Raw genomic sequence first — 17,969 nt, forward strand, 5'->3', positions numbered from 1 at the left:
TGGGGGGGCACCAGGTCGTGTAGTGGGTGTTCGGGATTTAGCATCGACCTGAACAGGGACACGGCCGCAGACTCTCTCCTTTCCTTTAGAGAGGGTAGAGCTGGTACGTCGCGTCTCCCTCCGCAAGAGATGATACGAAGTGCGCGACGTTGGACTCGTTCCATGTTGTTTGCTAGAGCTACGTTGCAACCGACGAGTAAAACGTGGCCATATTCCAGTACGGGGCGGATGAGTGACAAGTATACTTGTATGAGGTCGTCCACACTCATTCCCTGCTTAGTTAACAATCGCAGGAAATGAAGCCTGCTTGAAGCCTTTGCTACTAAAGACCTGACATGTTCCTCCCAGGACAGTTTGCTGTCAAAGGTGAAACCGAGGCCTTTAGCGACACTCGTGACTGGGACAAGGTCACCTCCAAGAGTGAGCGGTGGCATTGTTGGTACACCACGGCTGGAACAGATCAGCAACAGCTGACTCTTCTTTCCATTAAGGAGCATGTCGTTCCTTACGGCCCAGGAATCCAGCTGCGCTGCTTCTTCAGTCATGGTGTTGTCTGAGCCGACTTGCTTCAAAGGGACGGACCTGGACAGTCCTACATCATCCGCATAACCCACGTCTAGTGTGTTGGTGTATACCGGTGTCACGTGAGCTCATGAATAGGAGGAAGAGGTAAGGTGACAAAATACCCCCCTGAGGAACTCCGGATGTCAGTTGGCGCCAGCTGCTGAAGTTGTTGTTTGCGGTCACTCGCTGCGTACGGCCCGTCAGATAGTTCTGGACCCATGCTACCATTCGAGGGCTCCCCACGACATCATTCACTCGCTGGAGAAGTATTGAGTGGTTCACCCTGTCAAACGCCTTGCTCATGTCTGCAAACAGAGCTTGCACTACCGTGTGGTCTTTAGAGTCAAGGGCCGTTAGCCATGTTTGGACCATTCTGATAACAGCAATGACTGTGGACGATCCCTTGAGGTAGGCATACTGATTGGTGATGACGGGTGTGATGGAGGGAAGCAGTCTTTTGAGTATACACCGTTCTAGCAGCTTGGCTAATACTGGCAGGAGAGACACCGGTCTCATGTCACTAGGCGTGGTTGCACCCTTTACCTTCGGAATGGGGACAACGCTCGCTGCCTTCCAAACTACAGGCACTGACCCCTCTTCGTAAGAGGAGTTAAACAGGTGAGTAATGACAGGAGCGAAGTCGTCCGCATACTCCTTGAGTATCCAGGTTGGAAGGTCATCTGGCCCACTTGCTTTGTTGGGGTTTACGTTCTTAAGAAGTGCTTTGACCTCCCCAATAGAGCAGAGATCAACAGACTTGGTGGGTTGTTGAAGGGGAAACAGATAGAGATCATTCCCAGGACACCACATTTCAGAGAAATGCTGGTTCAGAGCTTCTGCTACGTCGTGGTCTGGCACATTCTCGAAGGATGTACGGTTGGATCGTTCTTGGGATCTACCGAGCTCTCGGTTGACGAAGCTCCACCATTTGCGAGGGTTCTCCTGCTTGAGGTGCTGTATGAAGTTCTGTAGTACCAGAACTTCGCCTGTTTTATGATGGTCTGGGTCTTATTTCTTAGACGCTTCCACCTGTCAGTTTTGCCGTGGCGTCTGAACTCTGCAGCTCTGTTTAGAATGGCACGCTTCACTCGTTCGGTAACCCACTTCTTATCACAGGCTCTGACTGCAGAAACCTTTGCTGGCAGATGCTGATTTACAAGTGTCTTAGTCAGGTTGTAGAAGGCATGAGTTTTCTCTTCCACTGAAACTGCTTCGTAAACAGGGGACCAATCTGTTTTGGCAAGTGATAGCCCAAGGTTCAGTTTTCCTACAACCGTAGCTACCCTTCGAGTGACTTTGGCTGTTTTGAACCTCTGTGGCTGTTGGCTGCCGGGCGATAGAAGGACACTTGAGTGGTCACTCGTTCCTATCGGTGCCAGGGTGCGTGGTGTGTCGTAGTACTTGGCCAAGTTGGTAAAGATCAGGTCTAACGTGGCCGAGCCCCGTGTTCCCTGAGTTACTACTTGTTTCAGTTGGGGATGAACCGTGACTAACCTATGGAAGGGCAATTTGTTAAAATCGCCACATAACAGAAGACCAGCATGAGGTTGTTTGCGGTACAGAGTGTCGGAGGAGTTAATAAGGTAATCCAGCAAGGCGGCAGACCCTGATTTGTCGTTATTGCATGGAGGATGATATACCACTCCAATAAAAAGTACTGGAACGGATCTGGGTAGCCACTTGGGTCTGACTTGTAGCCATAGAACCTCTAGAGCATCGACTTCAAGTTCATGCAGTCTTTTAGCTGGGAAGGCATCAGCAACATACAAAGCTACACCTCCGCCCTTCCCGTGTTGTCTATCCCTCCTGAACAGTTTGAAACCTTCAATCGACAGAACTTCATCCGGGATCAGAGGAGTAGTCCACGTCTCAGTTATACAGGCTATCTGAACTGAGTGACAGGCCAGAGTGGCCTCTAACTCCTGTTTTTTGTTAGTAAGTGAGCGGACATTTGACAGAAGTAAGCTAGGAAGAGCCCTATTGCTGTGTTCTATAGTATTCACAGCTACAGCTGGTTCTAAGTGTATATTATGAAGATTGTTCCTGTAAGTGTTGTTATAGTAATTTACATGTTTTACAGGTCTATCAGTTATTAATGGTTTAATTTTACAGTACTTCTGTTTTCTAGCAAACCCTCCCCGGTTACCTCTAAACCTCACATAAGAGCAATTTGCATAGCACATATTATACACTGATGAGGGCAACTAAATAGAAGTAGACACTACAATATAATCTACAGATCAGAACAAGTTTGAACATGTAGCTGCCGCTGACCCGGCGCCTAATTAATTACAAAAGTCATGAATTACAATCACAAAACCCTTGAAAAAGAACCATCAAACATACACAATCTAAACACATTTGATAAAATAGCCTATGGTATATCAATTTGTTCAAAACTAAAGAAATGCGGAGACGTCAGAGGTCGGAACAAGTGGCACCCCCCTCCCACTTACCAAAATGATAGCAAAGTGGGGTTTTTGATAGTTTAAAATCATTTCTCGTTAAAAAGTGATACTTCATTACGACTCTATAGAGAGTCACCTAATGTAAAAATACAAGAGGAAAACTGGATGGTTTGATTTATATAGAGTTTGCTACCAATTTCAGATCCCTCCAGTTCCCATACCTAAAAAAGATGGCTGCCCTCTTCCTGACCTCTGACCTCCTGTTCAGTACCAGGGACAGTGTGTGATATTAGTTCATTACCAGGGACATTGTGTGATGGTAGTTCAGTACCAGGGACAGTGTATGATGGTAGTTCAGTACCAGGGACAGTGTGTGATATTAGTTCATTATCAGGGACAGTGTGTGATGGTAGTTCAGTACCAGGGACAGTGTATGATGATGGTAGTTCAGTACCAGGGACAGTGTGTGATGGTAGTTCAGTACCAGGGACATTGTGTGATGGTAGTTCAGTACCAGGGACATTGTGTGATGGTAGTTCATCACCAGGGACAGTGTATGATGGTAGTTCAGTACCAGGGACAGTGTATGATGGTAGTTCAGTACCAGTACTGTAACAGTAAATCTAGCTAGACTAAGTGTATAAGGAAGTACAGTCATCATTTTATATTTAGCCAAGATATCTGTTCTGTTTTGTCTTCAGTCTTGAAGTGAAGCCCCTGGAAGAGAGGGAGGACAGTCATGTTCTGGACCGGCACACAAGGAAGGCTTCCACCGGGACATTACATCATGAGGAGGAGGATGTGTCCATGGAGGTGGGTACTGCATGGGTGTTCTGTCACAGCTGGGCTGTGATAATGTTTGATAAGGTGTTTTGGTCCATGTTATGACCACCCATATCACACAGGGTACTAACCATTATCACACAGGGTACTAACCATTATCACACAGGATACTAACCATTATCACACAGGGTACTAACCATTATCACACAGGGTACTAACCATTATCACACAGGATACTAACCATTATCACACAGGGTACTAACCATTATCACACAGGATACTAACCATTATCACACAGGGTACTAACCATTATCACACAGGGTACTAACCATTATCACACAGGATACTAACCATTATCACACAGGATACTAACCATTATCACACAGGGTACTAACCATTATCACACAGGCTTTCAAAAGTTCCATAAAATAATCTAAATAGGCAAGATAAGCTGTGTTTGTAGACATCAACTTAGGCTTGTTGTTATAATTTCTTTAGGGACACCAAGTTTTTCTTCATTTTTGGCACACTTCACATTTAGTTATGGCTTCACCACACCACAAAGTGAGGACATATTGTTATGGCTTCACCACGCCACGACATACACTACTTTAAAATTGTGTAAAATAGGGTTTTGGGGCTATTTTCAGACAAAAAATGTACATTCTTTGGCTCCTGTGCCCTAACATTAAATCCAAATGACCTGAAATTTGGTATGGGGATACTTTGGACACATGTCCAAAAATGTCATTCACACTTTTGACATACACCGCTTTAAAATTGTGTAAAATATATATTTTTTTTTTTTGCTATTTCCGGACCAAAATGTGCATTTTGGCTCCTGTGCCCTAATGTTAAAACCAAATGACCTGAAATTTGGTATGGGAGATCCTTGGATACAAGCCCACAGAATGTTAATTACGCTTTTGGTGTTTGTCACTTTAGAATTATGTAAAATGGGATTTTTTTCTATACACAAAAACCAAATGACCTGAAATTTAGCATAAGGGTAGCTTTGCACCAAGTGCTTAGACTATAATAGTGTTCACTATTCTCAGTCTGCCCTTAAAATACATTTATATAATACCTCACTTTCAGTAAAAACAGCACTTGTAGCTTGAAAACCCTGTGGTGAAGCCATTTGCTGGGAGCAAATGTCGGCATTTCTAGTTTGAAATGTGTGTTTCTCAGGTGGGTATGACGTTAATACATGTAGAAATCTACACTGCGTATTCTGTTTGGGACCACATCCTTTTCACTATAGCAACACCTACATCCTGTAGGTGCAGTTCAGAGATGTACTAGTCATTAGTGTCCTGACCATGGTGTCAGAATAACCACCAAAACATCATAAGATCTAAAATTAGTGTTGGATTGAAGAACCTGATGAAACTGTTCTGAATGTTTATGTTGTATATGTTAGGACATGAGTAGTTCTCCTACATGGGAGGTTATCCAGCATCTCCAGACCTGCACCAGTCTTAAAGGACAAAGTCTCCTCCTCCGGGTGCTTCTTAAGAGAGAGGGGCCCAACTTCATCACTGATGAAGGTAAGATTTAAGTAAGACTTTCAAAGTTGATGTTTGGTAGCAACATATGATAATAATGGTAAAGATAACTTCATGAGCGCCTAGATGAGAAGTTTTCAGCGTGCCACTAGGTTCTCCTCCAGTTCACATCTTCACACCGTTCAAAGTCCTACAGTAACAGTGTCTTTCCCCCGGACTGCTAAACTATGGAACTCCCTCCCAAACACATGCTTTCCTTGCGAAAACAATCCTCAAACTTTGAAAATAAACATTAACTGCCGTCTTTTGGCACTTAGTCATTCATGTACGTCCATTATATCTAGCTCAAGGCCATTATATCTAGCTCAAGTGGTCATTTGCCTTTGCATTGAGCCATAAAGTTAAAGTTTAAAAAAAAGATTTAGCTTTGATCAGTACACATACACATAAAAGTAACTCTCAGTCACCTTTTTGAGTCAAACTGGTCAACTTTCATCAGATGTCACAGTGGTGACTTTCTGGAAGCCAGATGTGTGATATCGTCAGAAGTGGTGAATCAAAACCAATTCCTGAGTGAATCAATGAACATTAACTGTTTATTTCTTGGTATGTTTGTACAGGCACTATTGTGGACAGGCTGGAGAGACTGTGTAGGAAGGCAGGAGATATGAAATACTGGTGAGTCATCATCAATTTTCATCTTCAACTTAACAAAATTTCAGGGCAGCAAAACAAAATGCTAGTATTCTGGAAGATCAAATCTGTGTCATATTGGCATTTACTGCCATTTCTTAGCACAGTTTGTCTTCATTTCATACTTTCAGGAATTAGAATAGCCCAGAAAACAAGCTATGTGAGGAGTCCCTTTATTTTTTGGAACCACCAAAAAATTGTCAGAACCAATCAACAATACAAACAAGCAACATTTTCCATCACAGCAACATTGTATTTTTGCCACACAGATGGGATTGGGTTTATTAAATTCAATGCACTTAAAAATTGACCAAAAAATCAAGTTTGAAAATTCAATTTGGGTGCTTTTAATTGTCAGTGTGATGATCAGATTAAGCTAAATTCAAAGTGGTAAATTGTCATTTATCATGATCGAATGTCTGTTTCTTTTGTTAAAATAAATCTTATTTAAAGCATAATCACATTTGTCCAAGGTGGTAGTACATGTTTAAAGTCACAGTCTTAGAATTTTCAAAATAGCTAATAGTATACAAAGTACTTTAAAATAGAAAAATTGTAAAAGCCTAGTAGACATGTACATTAAAACCTACCAAGGCAACCAACCTCAACAGGCCAACCACCTGGCCATGGTGGCCATAGCATCTGCCCAGGGTGACCACCTGGCCAATGCCACCACGACTGCCACAAGTCGGTAACTTGTGAACTAACCTGAACTTGTTGTTGTTTGTTATTTGTACCTGACCTGCAGGTCTGTTGTTCGGCTGACAGCCAGCCTGTGTGGGAAGTTGGTGGACAGTCTGGCACCTTCCATCACCAGTGTACTGGTCCGGGGGAAACAGGTGAGCTGGGGTATAACATGGGGTCTGTATAAGGCCACACCAATTTAATTTCTTGGTTAATGAATTTTTCGTAATGATTATGACCCAAAGTGGTATGATAGGAGCCATGAAGGCTGATTCAAAATTTAAACTATGAATTTTGAACTTTTAATGATACCACAGTGACTGCATTGAAAGATGGAATAACTGTATCAACTAGGAAGAAAGGACTGTTTTCAACTGTTCAGGACAAAATATGAGCATTTTGCAGTTGATTTGCAGTTTGTTTTTTTTTGCAAATCAGAAAAAAAATGAAGCGGGTAAATCCGTTTAACTAAGAAATTGAATTGGTTTGGCCTAAGGGAGGCATCCAAAAGTTCGAGAATTTCATAGAATAATTCGAAGTTCGACATGTTTCACACTCACCACCTTCCTACATTCACAACCAGATTTGGACATTGAAATCGATGTTAGAATTTTGGGTATGGCATAAATAGATTATGGGAGAATGGAAATAGAAAATGAACTATGTACTATAGTGTAACGGAAATGAAAGGAAATCTACAGTGGGGGTCACTGGAAGACAAGAAAAATGTCTTAGACATGTTTTACATCCTCCCCTTTGTTGCAGGTGACGTTGGGAGTGTTTGGTCATGAGGAGGAGGTTATTTCCAACCCTCTGTCTCCAGGAGAGATAAAGAACATCGTGTACAGTAAGTGCATGCCTCACGACGAGCGGGAGGCAGTTCTACAGCAGGAGATGATCATCTACATCGGTAACATCATCTCAACTACACCAGAACTGTTCGACGGCATTCTCAAAATAAGGGTTGGGTACGTCAGAACAATTATTTATATCCTTGGTTCTCGGCCATTTTTAGTTACAATTTTATCCAGGGCACATAGTATATGATTGTCAGGTTAGAGACTACAACCTACATGTATCATCTCAACAATACCAGAACTGTTCCACAGCATTCTGAAAATTAGGGTTGGGTACATCAACTTTAATCTGCATTACATGTACTATGACTTGAAGTTGAGTTAACCCTACTTTATTGCAAATAAGTGCCATTCTGGAAAGCGAAGGTGTCAAAATATGACATTGCACATTGTCAAATAAAGTCAAATAAAGTCAAATAGCTTTTAGTAAGCTGAGTCTACCAGCAAAATTTGCCCCTCTAAAGGTGGAGTAAATTACAATCGCTCAGATTTTTTAATGAAAATATTTCAGGTTTTGGTGAAAAAATGTTACACAATGCCTCTTCCAGGCCATACCAAATTGAATTTATTTCCTTGGTTCTTTGACATTTTTTCTACAGGACAATGTAAATGTCAGGGTAGACATTTTAAAATCCTAGCTGACCTTCTGAAATACTATTTCCTACATTTAGAGGGGCAAATTTTGCTGGTAGACTCAGCTTACTAAAAGCTATATGACATCTGACATGATACCGTATGATATGTAACATGTAGTCTGTCATACTGCACATTCCATTATCAGTTCATCAAGATTTTTTATTCCTGTCCTTCAGATGGTTCATCCAGGCAATGAAGAATGAACTAAAAGCTTCCAGTGCAGGGAAGAAACAGGTAACGTAACAGTTGTGGCTTTAGCCATGTCACAAAGAGTGGATGATTTCACAGGTTCTTAGACCCTGTTTAGGCCACACTGACTTAATTTTATGAATGACATCCTCTGAAGACCCACAAACTAGTGCACGTGGGCGATTAAAAAAAATAAAAATGTTTCTAAACCACAAGGAAACAAAGCTGTGTGAATTTGAGGGGATTCATTCCTCAGCTAACCGACATCTTGCACACGCAGTCGTCCCTCAGTAAGACATCTGGAGCCGCATAGTTCCCGTTTAGAACTTTTATTCAGCCTGTCACACGACCGGTTTTGCCTGTGTGGGAAACAAAGGAAACAAAGCTGGTATTGTGAATTTGAGGCAGTACATAGCGACGTATATGACAGGCCGGCGCATGTTGTTTTTTTGCGGAATGTATGAGTCGGCACTGTACGTATATATATGTACTGATCTATGAGTTCTGGAGTTGTGGAGCTTCGGTAGCCTGGGTGCCATCCTCCAGAGTTACCACCGGCTCCGCATTGTCGGATCAGACGAAACCGTGAGTGTGAACACAAAGTGTCTTGGCTCACAAATCGGATTTGGCGATCAACCAATCAGAGCGCAGAAAGCGCGCTGCTACTTGCATATTCATGAGAAAATGGCACCCGGTTTTTACATTGCCGGAGAGAATGCATGTTGCAAATTGATTTATCCGGGGATTTTCTGACTTCCTCGGCTCGCTATGATAATGCTAGCATTGGCACCCTATTAGAAACAACAGATGAGTGATCATTTTACAATCAGCAAGAACTTTTGTTGAATGAAACAGCAATGAAAGCTACGATGCAGCCAATTTATATTTCAAAATTTGTTTCATGTATGAAAGATAAGATCCTCAGGGCACTTATCTTTCACTAGATCTTTACATGTTTTGACACATTTTTTTTACGTGATCTTAACTAGCAATTTGTAGTGGGAATGTTTATAGTACGTGAGAAGTGGGTCGGGGGTGGGTTGGTAAAATTTCCATGCAAATTATGAGTTCATGAAGCAAGGCTCTTCACTATTAGAATCTGCGAGCGATACAGCCAATGTTTTGTGAAAGTGACGTAGTGATATTCCCTGATGCAGGCACAACTACATGTAGGATCAGCAAAAAGCAGTATGAATGCTCCTGTTGATCCTGATAGTTTTTTTTTAAATCCGAATTGCCCTGTAAATAATTTTTTTTTAGTGTTTCAATTGCAAAATGGGGCATTTTTTTCACTATCAGACATGTGCCTCTGCGACCCCCTAAGGCGGCCGTGCTCTTTTGGGAACAGCCAGATCACCAGATTTAAAAAAAAATTAACCCAGGTCCTGGTGACAAAAATATTCCGTAACCTAATCATGAGAACAACAACAGTGTCTGATAGTCCACTAGGCAGTATTTTCATATCACTGTTGGACTGCTCAGAACAACAACATTTCCCACCAGGTAACCACCAGAACATTGGACAGCACCACTGTGGGTTAGTGCTAAGGATTTTTAAAATTTAAATGATGATCATGCCAACCGGTGTCCTCGGCTTCAGAGCTTGCCAGGGGGTGGTGCAGGGTGCAGGGCAGTGGTGCACCAGCCCATCCCTCTCCTTCCACTGCCTCCCCATCCAAAGTCAGGTACCCATTTTACTCCCAGGTGGAGTGAAGAAAGTTGCGTCAAGTGCCTTTTCCAAGGACACAACGTCTAGCTCAAACCTGTGACCTCTCGATCTCGTGTCCGCTGGCCTAGCCACTCACCCATTTGACTTCATGGCTCACTACATGTAACTGTAGTACCGGTGTGTTCAGGTTAAAAGTGGGGGAGAGTGAATATACTATGTCTTGTATCTTTTAATTGCTGACTGCAGAATAAATACTATAGAAAATACTTGAGAAATACATGTAGATGACTTGATGTGAAAGATTCTAGGCATCTTTGTCATTGATCTGTTCCAGATTTGTGGGTCCCAAAATCTTGACAACAACAAACAGCACCATAGTATGGTGAGTTGTGGCCTACAATCTTTGATTTGCATGATTAATGATTGGTATTGGTTGAAAGCAAGCAGACTCATGTGTAAAAGGGACCATGTCTTTTAGATAGTAGATCTATAGCTGCATGCCCCAGCTCATTACAGTAAAGTTTTAATCAAGACTTACTCATTCAGCCATACTCCTATAAAACACTACTGTATACTATACATGTACATTAAACAGAACAACTTTGAAAGTATAAATGTCCCCCTTTTTCTAAAACAGACTGCAGATTGTTGAGCTACCATTGAGGAACCAAAATTACATTCAGTAGTTCAAAAAAAGTTTATTGAGTTTAGTGATAATGAACTGTATATTTTTTGTCTTTTGATTAAATCTACTTTTAGCTTTGATTATATATTAAACAAGTTTAAAAGCTTGAAACATAGATGTTAGCCATGTTTATATGACAATTGTACAATGTCATATACACATTTGTATTATATATACTGGTATATTGGTAATTGGCAGTGCCACAAAATGAGTATACTGTAGGTTGAATGTATGGGCTGTTTTAGAGCCAACCATAAATGTCAGATATGAGAGATATAATTGCACAAATATGTTGAAAAGTGAATTTAAAGTAAATGACAAGGCATGAACTTAAAGAGTTTTTTTAATAAAAATATTTCAATTTTTGGTGCAAAAATTTTAGTACTTGGAGTGGCTTTAATTTGTAATGATGCCTTCCAGACTTGTGCACTCTAAGTTCTAACTATGTCTGTTCCACCTACAGGACATCCACAGTCTGTCTCCCAGTGCCATCAAACAGCTGCTCATCACAGTCCTCACACAGAAGAGAGAAGACTGGCTGCACCAGAGACAGCTGGACGGTGCTCTGGGCAGGACACCAAAGGACTTCTATGACAAAGGTAACAGCTTACTTGTTACTTAGTGACAGTATTTCCTAAAATTTGATAATTATTAGTTATGTTTTCTTGTCTAGAAAATAGAAAATTAATTAAGGTCAAGGCCATGAAGTGTTTGAAACTGAAGAATTTCAGGACATGTAGTCAGAGAAGACACAGTTTAACTTAAAGATTAGCCAGCTGTGGTAAGGTTACAGGTTAGTATTAGGGCATATAGTGCCCTGATCTCTGTCTAGTAAAAACATTATTTTCTTGAATTTCTCATTGTAATCAGATTAAACGTGTATGGCTGTACATGTGTGACTGTTGATGCACTACTGAATCATGTATACATGTATGTTCGTCCTTTCCTCAGTTTGGCAGATCCTGGAGCGCAGCCCGGCTGGTTTCACAGTCTCAGGCTTCCACCTCCCTCAGGTGGGTACATGTACTCATGTAGGTCAGGTCTATGGCCGTGTTTAAGTGAAATCACCCAAGGCGGTTTACATGTGGTTTACGCCGAGGCCGGTTTCAAGTGGCTCCATATGTGAACGCTTCGAAATCACATTGAAAGCGCCTCGATCCCAAGCCACTTCTAGAGGTGGTTTTGAATCGGTTTCCCCGCATTGCGATTTGCGTCTGAACGCAATGTGGTTTCAATGTGACTTCGCCTGGTCATGGATTACGGGGTGATATTTCTTTATTTATATGCAATACCAACTTTTACGTGGCAGCAACTTAAAGAGCAATAATGGTCAAATAATGTGTCCGTTCTAGGGCGAGCTTCACTGCCTCTGGCAGTACTACGTCGGCATTCGGCCGAGATACGCTGGGAGGGGGGCATCAGCAATCAGGTTGTTGACCTCTGACATTAATAACACGCCACCTTGCGTGTTATCATCAAACAGCAATAAATGTAGCTCAAGCGAGCTGTGGTCGGACACGGTTTCACCAGATGTGAGGAATGTGAGTTACCCGAATCGCGGTTTGGGTGATTCCACTTAAACACGGCTTAACACACATCACAATCACAGCAATTTATTATAAGCATAATCTTTATTTGCAAACTTGTGCCTGAAAGTGACACTGTAAAGAAGTAGCAGATGTACAATGCAACTACTGTTTAATTAGCTACAACTACAAAATGTACCACGTACATGTAACTTTGCTGTTATGAGTTTTACTTCTCCTGCAAAGGCAGTGAATAATAAAAGACTTAGTATACTTTTTTTTCATAATGGGTGGGTTTTTTTGTGATCTTAGAACAAATTATATAATCTTTTGGTGATCTAAATAGTAAAAGGAAATTATATATTAAGTTTAAAAGCATAAAACAGTGCTTTGGCATCATACTGCAGTTGGTCATGAGGGAATACTAATTAATAATAATTAAAAAAAACAAGAAAAAGTTACCAATAGACTGTCACAGTAACCAATATCATATACATACATGTATAACTTTGTTTTTGCAGCAACCTACTTTATCGGACATGACTCTGTCAGAGATGAACTTTGCCCTGTTGGTGGAGAGGATGCTGGGAAGGATTGCCCAACCGGAGTACCGACAGATTATGGTAGAGGTATGACAAAGGAGAAGTCAGTTACTGTCTACCATGGCACCCTCCTGCATTTATTTATTTATTTCATTTTAACACACCTGGGTAGCCCAACTCAGCTTTGACAAGTTGATTTTCAGTGGGGCCCAGTTTACAGAAATAACTAGAGGTCGGAGATCTCATGTCTTCGTCAGAGGTACATCGTTCTAGAGAAATTAACATGCGTATTCTTCACTCTTTTTAATGATCAATTTGGTCTAAAGAACAAAAGAATCTCTGTACTATTTTTATGGTACAGAACACCCTGAAACGGTTTGCCGCAGATTATACAGATGCGTCGTCACCCGTGTTAGCCCCCCCCCCCTACGTTATTTGAGTTTGGACTGTTACTGGAAAAAATACGTTCAAGAAATTCTTACTGTGTTGAAAGTGTCGCGACAGCACCGCAAAATATAAGAGAAGAGAAGATGTTATAAAGGAAAGAATCAGAACAGGGTTACTACTGCTGTTTTGTTAATTTGTCTTTATGACGAATAGAAGACTTGTTTCTTGTGTTCTTTGTGTCCTAACATTTGTACTTCTACAGTTAGTATATTCCAAATCTAGGCATCTCGTTTTTCGGCCCTTCGTGTTTTTATTGCGCGCTTGCCTTAAATTTAAGGTAATTAGATTTAAGGTCTCCAGTGGACGTCATCCATAGCAATTACTTGGTGTGGCTGTAGAAAATAACCTGACATATGTCCAACCTATCCTCCCCCTGCTGAAGTTATAGTACAATCCCTCAATGTAACGTCATTTGATCCCATCCCATTATGGGGTTCCCCGCTATATCCAGCTGTCTGCTGTCTCCAAGCAGATGTAGGTGGGGGATTTCTAAACACAAAAGGTCCTATTACGGGGACATAATGACCTCCACGACTCTCATCTTTGAACTCAATCTTGGAGACCACGACAGTAACATGCCTATCAAATTTCATTAACTTCCATCCACACATACAAAAGTTATCCTGCTCACAAGAAAAATTAACAAAATGCCCCCTGTAGTCACAACGAAACCCCCCACGAAGCTCAGTAACGAACTTAACCTTGGTCCCGACAATAGTAAGCACCACACCAAGAATTATAATCAACATTTTACAAATACTTGAGTTATCTTGCTAACAAGCCACCAACACAAAAGGTGCACTAACGTGACGCATGGACCCCCCACGAAGCCGAAACTTGTACTTGACTTCGGCCTCAACAGCGGTAATCTGCCTGCCAAAAATCATGGACGTCGAATCATGCCTTCCAGAGTTATATCGCAAAATCCGCAGTTCCCCACACTCCGGCGAGACAATTTCATAGTCCTTCTGACGAAGACAATAAACATAAGTTAATACTTAAACAGAAGTAACAGAGAATTGTATGTAAAACATAAATAACGCAGGTAACCAAATTATACAAAATAAATACATGAGATTACTTAGAGACAAACAAAACTGTAGAGAACAAATCAAAATCGTTGTCCGTCACTCAAAAGTCATTGATCGGTCAAGGTCGGTTATTCCTGTGGAGGTCAGAGGTCATACATGTATGTAAGACTAAAAAGATTGTATGTTCTTAAGAGCAGCTTTAAAACCTTTCAATGAAGTCTGTTGCATGATATTTTGTGGAAGTGAGTTATAACAGTGTACCCCACGGAATGCGAATGAGAATGAATTCGCATTAAGTCTTTCTGTCCATTGACCAGCAGAAACATTGCACTGTGATCCTTGAATAATTTCATCAGGTTGGCAAACAGGAAACTACTTGAATGTTTAAAGTTCTGATTACCATTCTGTCATCTTCAGTACGACAATTATGCCTGGTGGAAACCCTCAGACATGTTTAGATGTGTGTGGAAATGATGCAAGGTTGGCTGGTTGTTGACTGGTGTCCGGGAGTTGGTCAGCAATGTTCAGGGCGTGTTCAAAGGTCATTTTGACTCAATTTAACTCAAATTCAATTTGATTTGACAATGATTGTATAGAAATATTCAATTTGATTTGTATAGAAAATATAAATATTCTGAATCTGGTCAAAATGTAGGTCGGGCAAGCTTCTGAATGTGTGACAGAGGCTTTGCCTTTCCTCCTGTGCCTATAGGCCATCCTTCTCTACTTGGTTCAGTGTTGTCACTTGGTCCCTTTCCACATTTGCCTTCCACTGGGTCTGTACACATACAATACCTTAGTACACATGTAGGTGACTAGCACAAGTACATGTAACCTACATGACTGTACTTAAACTGTTTGGTGAAATCACATGGAAAGTCATAAACCGCATTCTTATAATCCCTGGCATACATTAGCAGAAGGTCGGCTGTGGTTGGCTGGTGCTCGGCTGTGGTTCTGCGAGGTTGGTTATTGTTCAACTGCTCCAGCTGAATGTTTATATGATTGTAACATTCAGGAGTGGACTGGTCCGACTGGAGGTTGGGCCGTGGTTGGGAATTGCTTGGCTGGTGGTTGAGAGTAGGTCAGCATTTGTTGGGGCAAAGTTTGAAGTCAAATTTGACTCAAATGTAACTTAGATTTGATTTGATTCATATCAAAAGGTGCAAGTGGCCTAGATCTGATTCCAAACTTCAGCCAACCTTCATTGGTTGATGTCCAGGTGAAGGTTATGAATGTGTGACAGGGGCTTTATGAATTGATATATTTTTGTAATGTCAAATTCCAATTAGTTGTCTTGCTTTTTTGTTAGTTTAAAAAGTGTAAACTTATAAATACATATATATATATAAACCAGCTGCCGCCGCGCCGTGTGCCTGCGAAGCTGGTGTGTTACGCCGAAAGGCGGTTATACCGGCTATACAGATACAGATACAGATACAGATATATATATTTCATGTTGAACCTGACTAGATTCCTCTCCTGTGTTAGATGCTGATGGTGTTGTCCACTATCCTGTATCGTAACCCAGAGTTGGAGTTCCAAGGTTGTGTGGAGCTAGACAAGGTAAGCTGAGAGAACAGTCACACCCTTTGTTTCTTCTTACACCTAAATGGAGATGTATTTTGTTTGTTTGTTCCATTTAACTGGTAAGCTGTACAGTAGGTACAAGCTTCTGTACTTGTAGACTGTAAGGTTTGATCCACTCACACTGGGATGGACCTTTAGTCTTATCCTAACCCTAGTCTTGCCCTAAGTGTGATGGGTTCTGTTAACTAACCCATACAATTGGCTCAGGGGTAATTTTATACCCCAGTGCTACATGTACATTTATTGTAGATATTGACACAAAGGTCACAATTGTCTGCATAGATCATCATCTACTAGAGAAATTGTTCCACAATATACATTTGTACTACTTCAGAAAAATAGGACTCCTTTTTGTACTGCTGCATAGACTGCCCTGTTGTGTTATCTGTTAATTTCATGCGTTTATTCAAACTCAAAATGTTTGCTCTTGAATAACCCTTTTTCTATCTGTTGAAAATTCCATCTTAGTTGGTCCAGGAATCCTTTCAATACTTCCAACAAGACCAGAGTCAAAGTCACGGCCAGGAGAAACAGGTAGGGATGTGGTGGTACTTGTTTGGACAGTCTAGGCCATGTCCTCTCACTCACTCTGCCCTGGAGCCACAGGCTGTATGGACAGTCTGCCTGTCCACAAACGTTTTCCACCTCTGGCAGTCATCAGCCATTTTGGTCAGCTGGACAGACGTCTCTCCCGACCAGGCCATGTTCTATTCAGTACATATTTTTTTGTAATGTGTTAAAAACAAACGAAAGGCCTTTGTTCTGGGCACATTACAATGATGTAAGAATCTGGTATCTACATTATCTACAGTAGGGCTGATGAGTTCCAGCATGTACAGCAGGTTCAAATTCTTGCTTCAGTTTTACGTGTAAGAACACAGTCATGTTGTTTATCATACATGGATTACAAGCATTTGTGTTCATTTACTCTCACAAAAATTTTACAAAGCTGCTTCCCTCCCTGTGTCTTCTGTACTTAGCATTATTTGACTATATGTATGTAAACTATGTACATTGTGCACAATGTACACAAGGGTCTGTATTAGGTCCTTTATTCTTTCTCGTCTACATTAACGACATCGTGGAAAATCTTGTTTCCCAGCCGTTCCTCTTTGCTGATGACAGTTCTCTTCTTCATGTTGTTGACAACGAAATTTACTCTGCTGCTTGTTTAAATGCTGATTTGGAAAAAATTCATTCGTGGGCTGTTCAATGGTTAATGGAACTTAATCCAGTTAAAACAGAAGAAATGTGTTTTTCTACCAAACGATCTGATTCAGTACACCCTCCTCTCTTTTTAAATAACTGTACTATTAAGTCTGTTGTGTCTCACAAGCATATTGGGGTCACACTAAACTCTGATATGTCTTGGAAACCTCATATCAACAACATGTTGTCCAAAATTTCTAAAAGCCTTGCCACTTTTAAGAGATTAAAATTTAAACTTCCTCGGAATGTTCTGGAAACGTTGTACAAGTCTTTTATTCGTCCCTGCTTAGAGTACGGAGATATCGTTTGGCACAGCTGTACATGTGAGGAATCTCAGCTCTTAGAACGTATTCAGTATTATTGTTCTCTCACTGTATCAGGTGCTGTCAAAGGATCGTCGTACTTCTCTACTCGCAAAGAACTCGGCTGGGAGACTTTATCTGACAGAAGACACATCCATCGCCTTCTGTTGTTTCATAAAATCATTCATGGTGCTACTCGCAGTTATCTGTCTGACCTAATTCCTCCAAATTTTTCATCAACATGTTCGTATGACCTTCGCAACAAGAGTAACTTAAGATCACTCTACGCTTCTACAAATCGTTTTGCGAAGTCTTTTCTTCCGTACTCTTTAAGTCATTGGAACAAATTAGATTCGTCAACACGCAGCTTTCGTTATCCGATGTTTCGAATACACCTTTTGAAATCTGTTCGCCCTGTTAAAGTCAGACACTTTAGTTATCGGCCCCCGTTACGCCTCTGTTCTCTTAGCACGCTTTCGCATAGGCACCTGCGGCTTGAACGCCAGTCTTTTCTGTCGAGGACTTGTTAATAGTCCAGCTTGTAGCTGCGGGTGCAGATGCGAAACCGTCTCCCACTTTTTGCTTCACTGCCCAGTATACACTAATCAGCGTCTTCTTCTCTTCGGCCAACTTTCAAGGGTGGTGG

The 17,969-nt window shown here is 41.3% G+C and overlaps 1 protein-coding gene across 1 annotated transcript in view; it reads left to right on the forward strand.

The window, feature by feature from the left end:
- Window positions 1-16,421, forward strand: part of LOC109480411 (phosphorylase b kinase regulatory subunit beta-like) — a gene marked incomplete at both ends in the record, with an annotated part of 33,605 nt that extends 17,184 nt beyond the window's left edge. Inside the window, 12 exons of the mRNA XM_019782601.1 lie at window positions 3,674-3,785; window positions 5,179-5,305; window positions 5,884-5,941; window positions 6,705-6,795; window positions 7,406-7,608; window positions 8,310-8,367; window positions 10,326-10,373; window positions 11,140-11,275; window positions 11,628-11,689; window positions 12,724-12,831; window positions 15,714-15,788; window positions 16,281-16,421. Coding sequence (XP_019638160.1) covers window positions 3,674-3,785; window positions 5,179-5,305; window positions 5,884-5,941; window positions 6,705-6,795; window positions 7,406-7,608; window positions 8,310-8,367; window positions 10,326-10,373; window positions 11,140-11,275; window positions 11,628-11,689; window positions 12,724-12,831; window positions 15,714-15,788; window positions 16,281-16,421 — 1,219 coding nt within the window. The remainder of the gene's footprint in view (window positions 1-3,673; window positions 3,786-5,178; window positions 5,306-5,883; window positions 5,942-6,704; window positions 6,796-7,405; window positions 7,609-8,309; window positions 8,368-10,325; window positions 10,374-11,139; window positions 11,276-11,627; window positions 11,690-12,723; window positions 12,832-15,713; window positions 15,789-16,280) is intronic.
- Window positions 16,422-17,969: the final 1,548 nt, after the last annotated feature.

This window comes from Branchiostoma belcheri, unplaced genomic scaffold, assembly GCF_001625305.1.
Source record: "Branchiostoma belcheri isolate BF01 breed outbred unplaced genomic scaffold, Haploidv18h27 scaffold504, whole genome shotgun sequence".
NCBI lineage: Eukaryota > Metazoa > Chordata > Leptocardii > Amphioxiformes > Branchiostomatidae > Branchiostoma > Branchiostoma belcheri.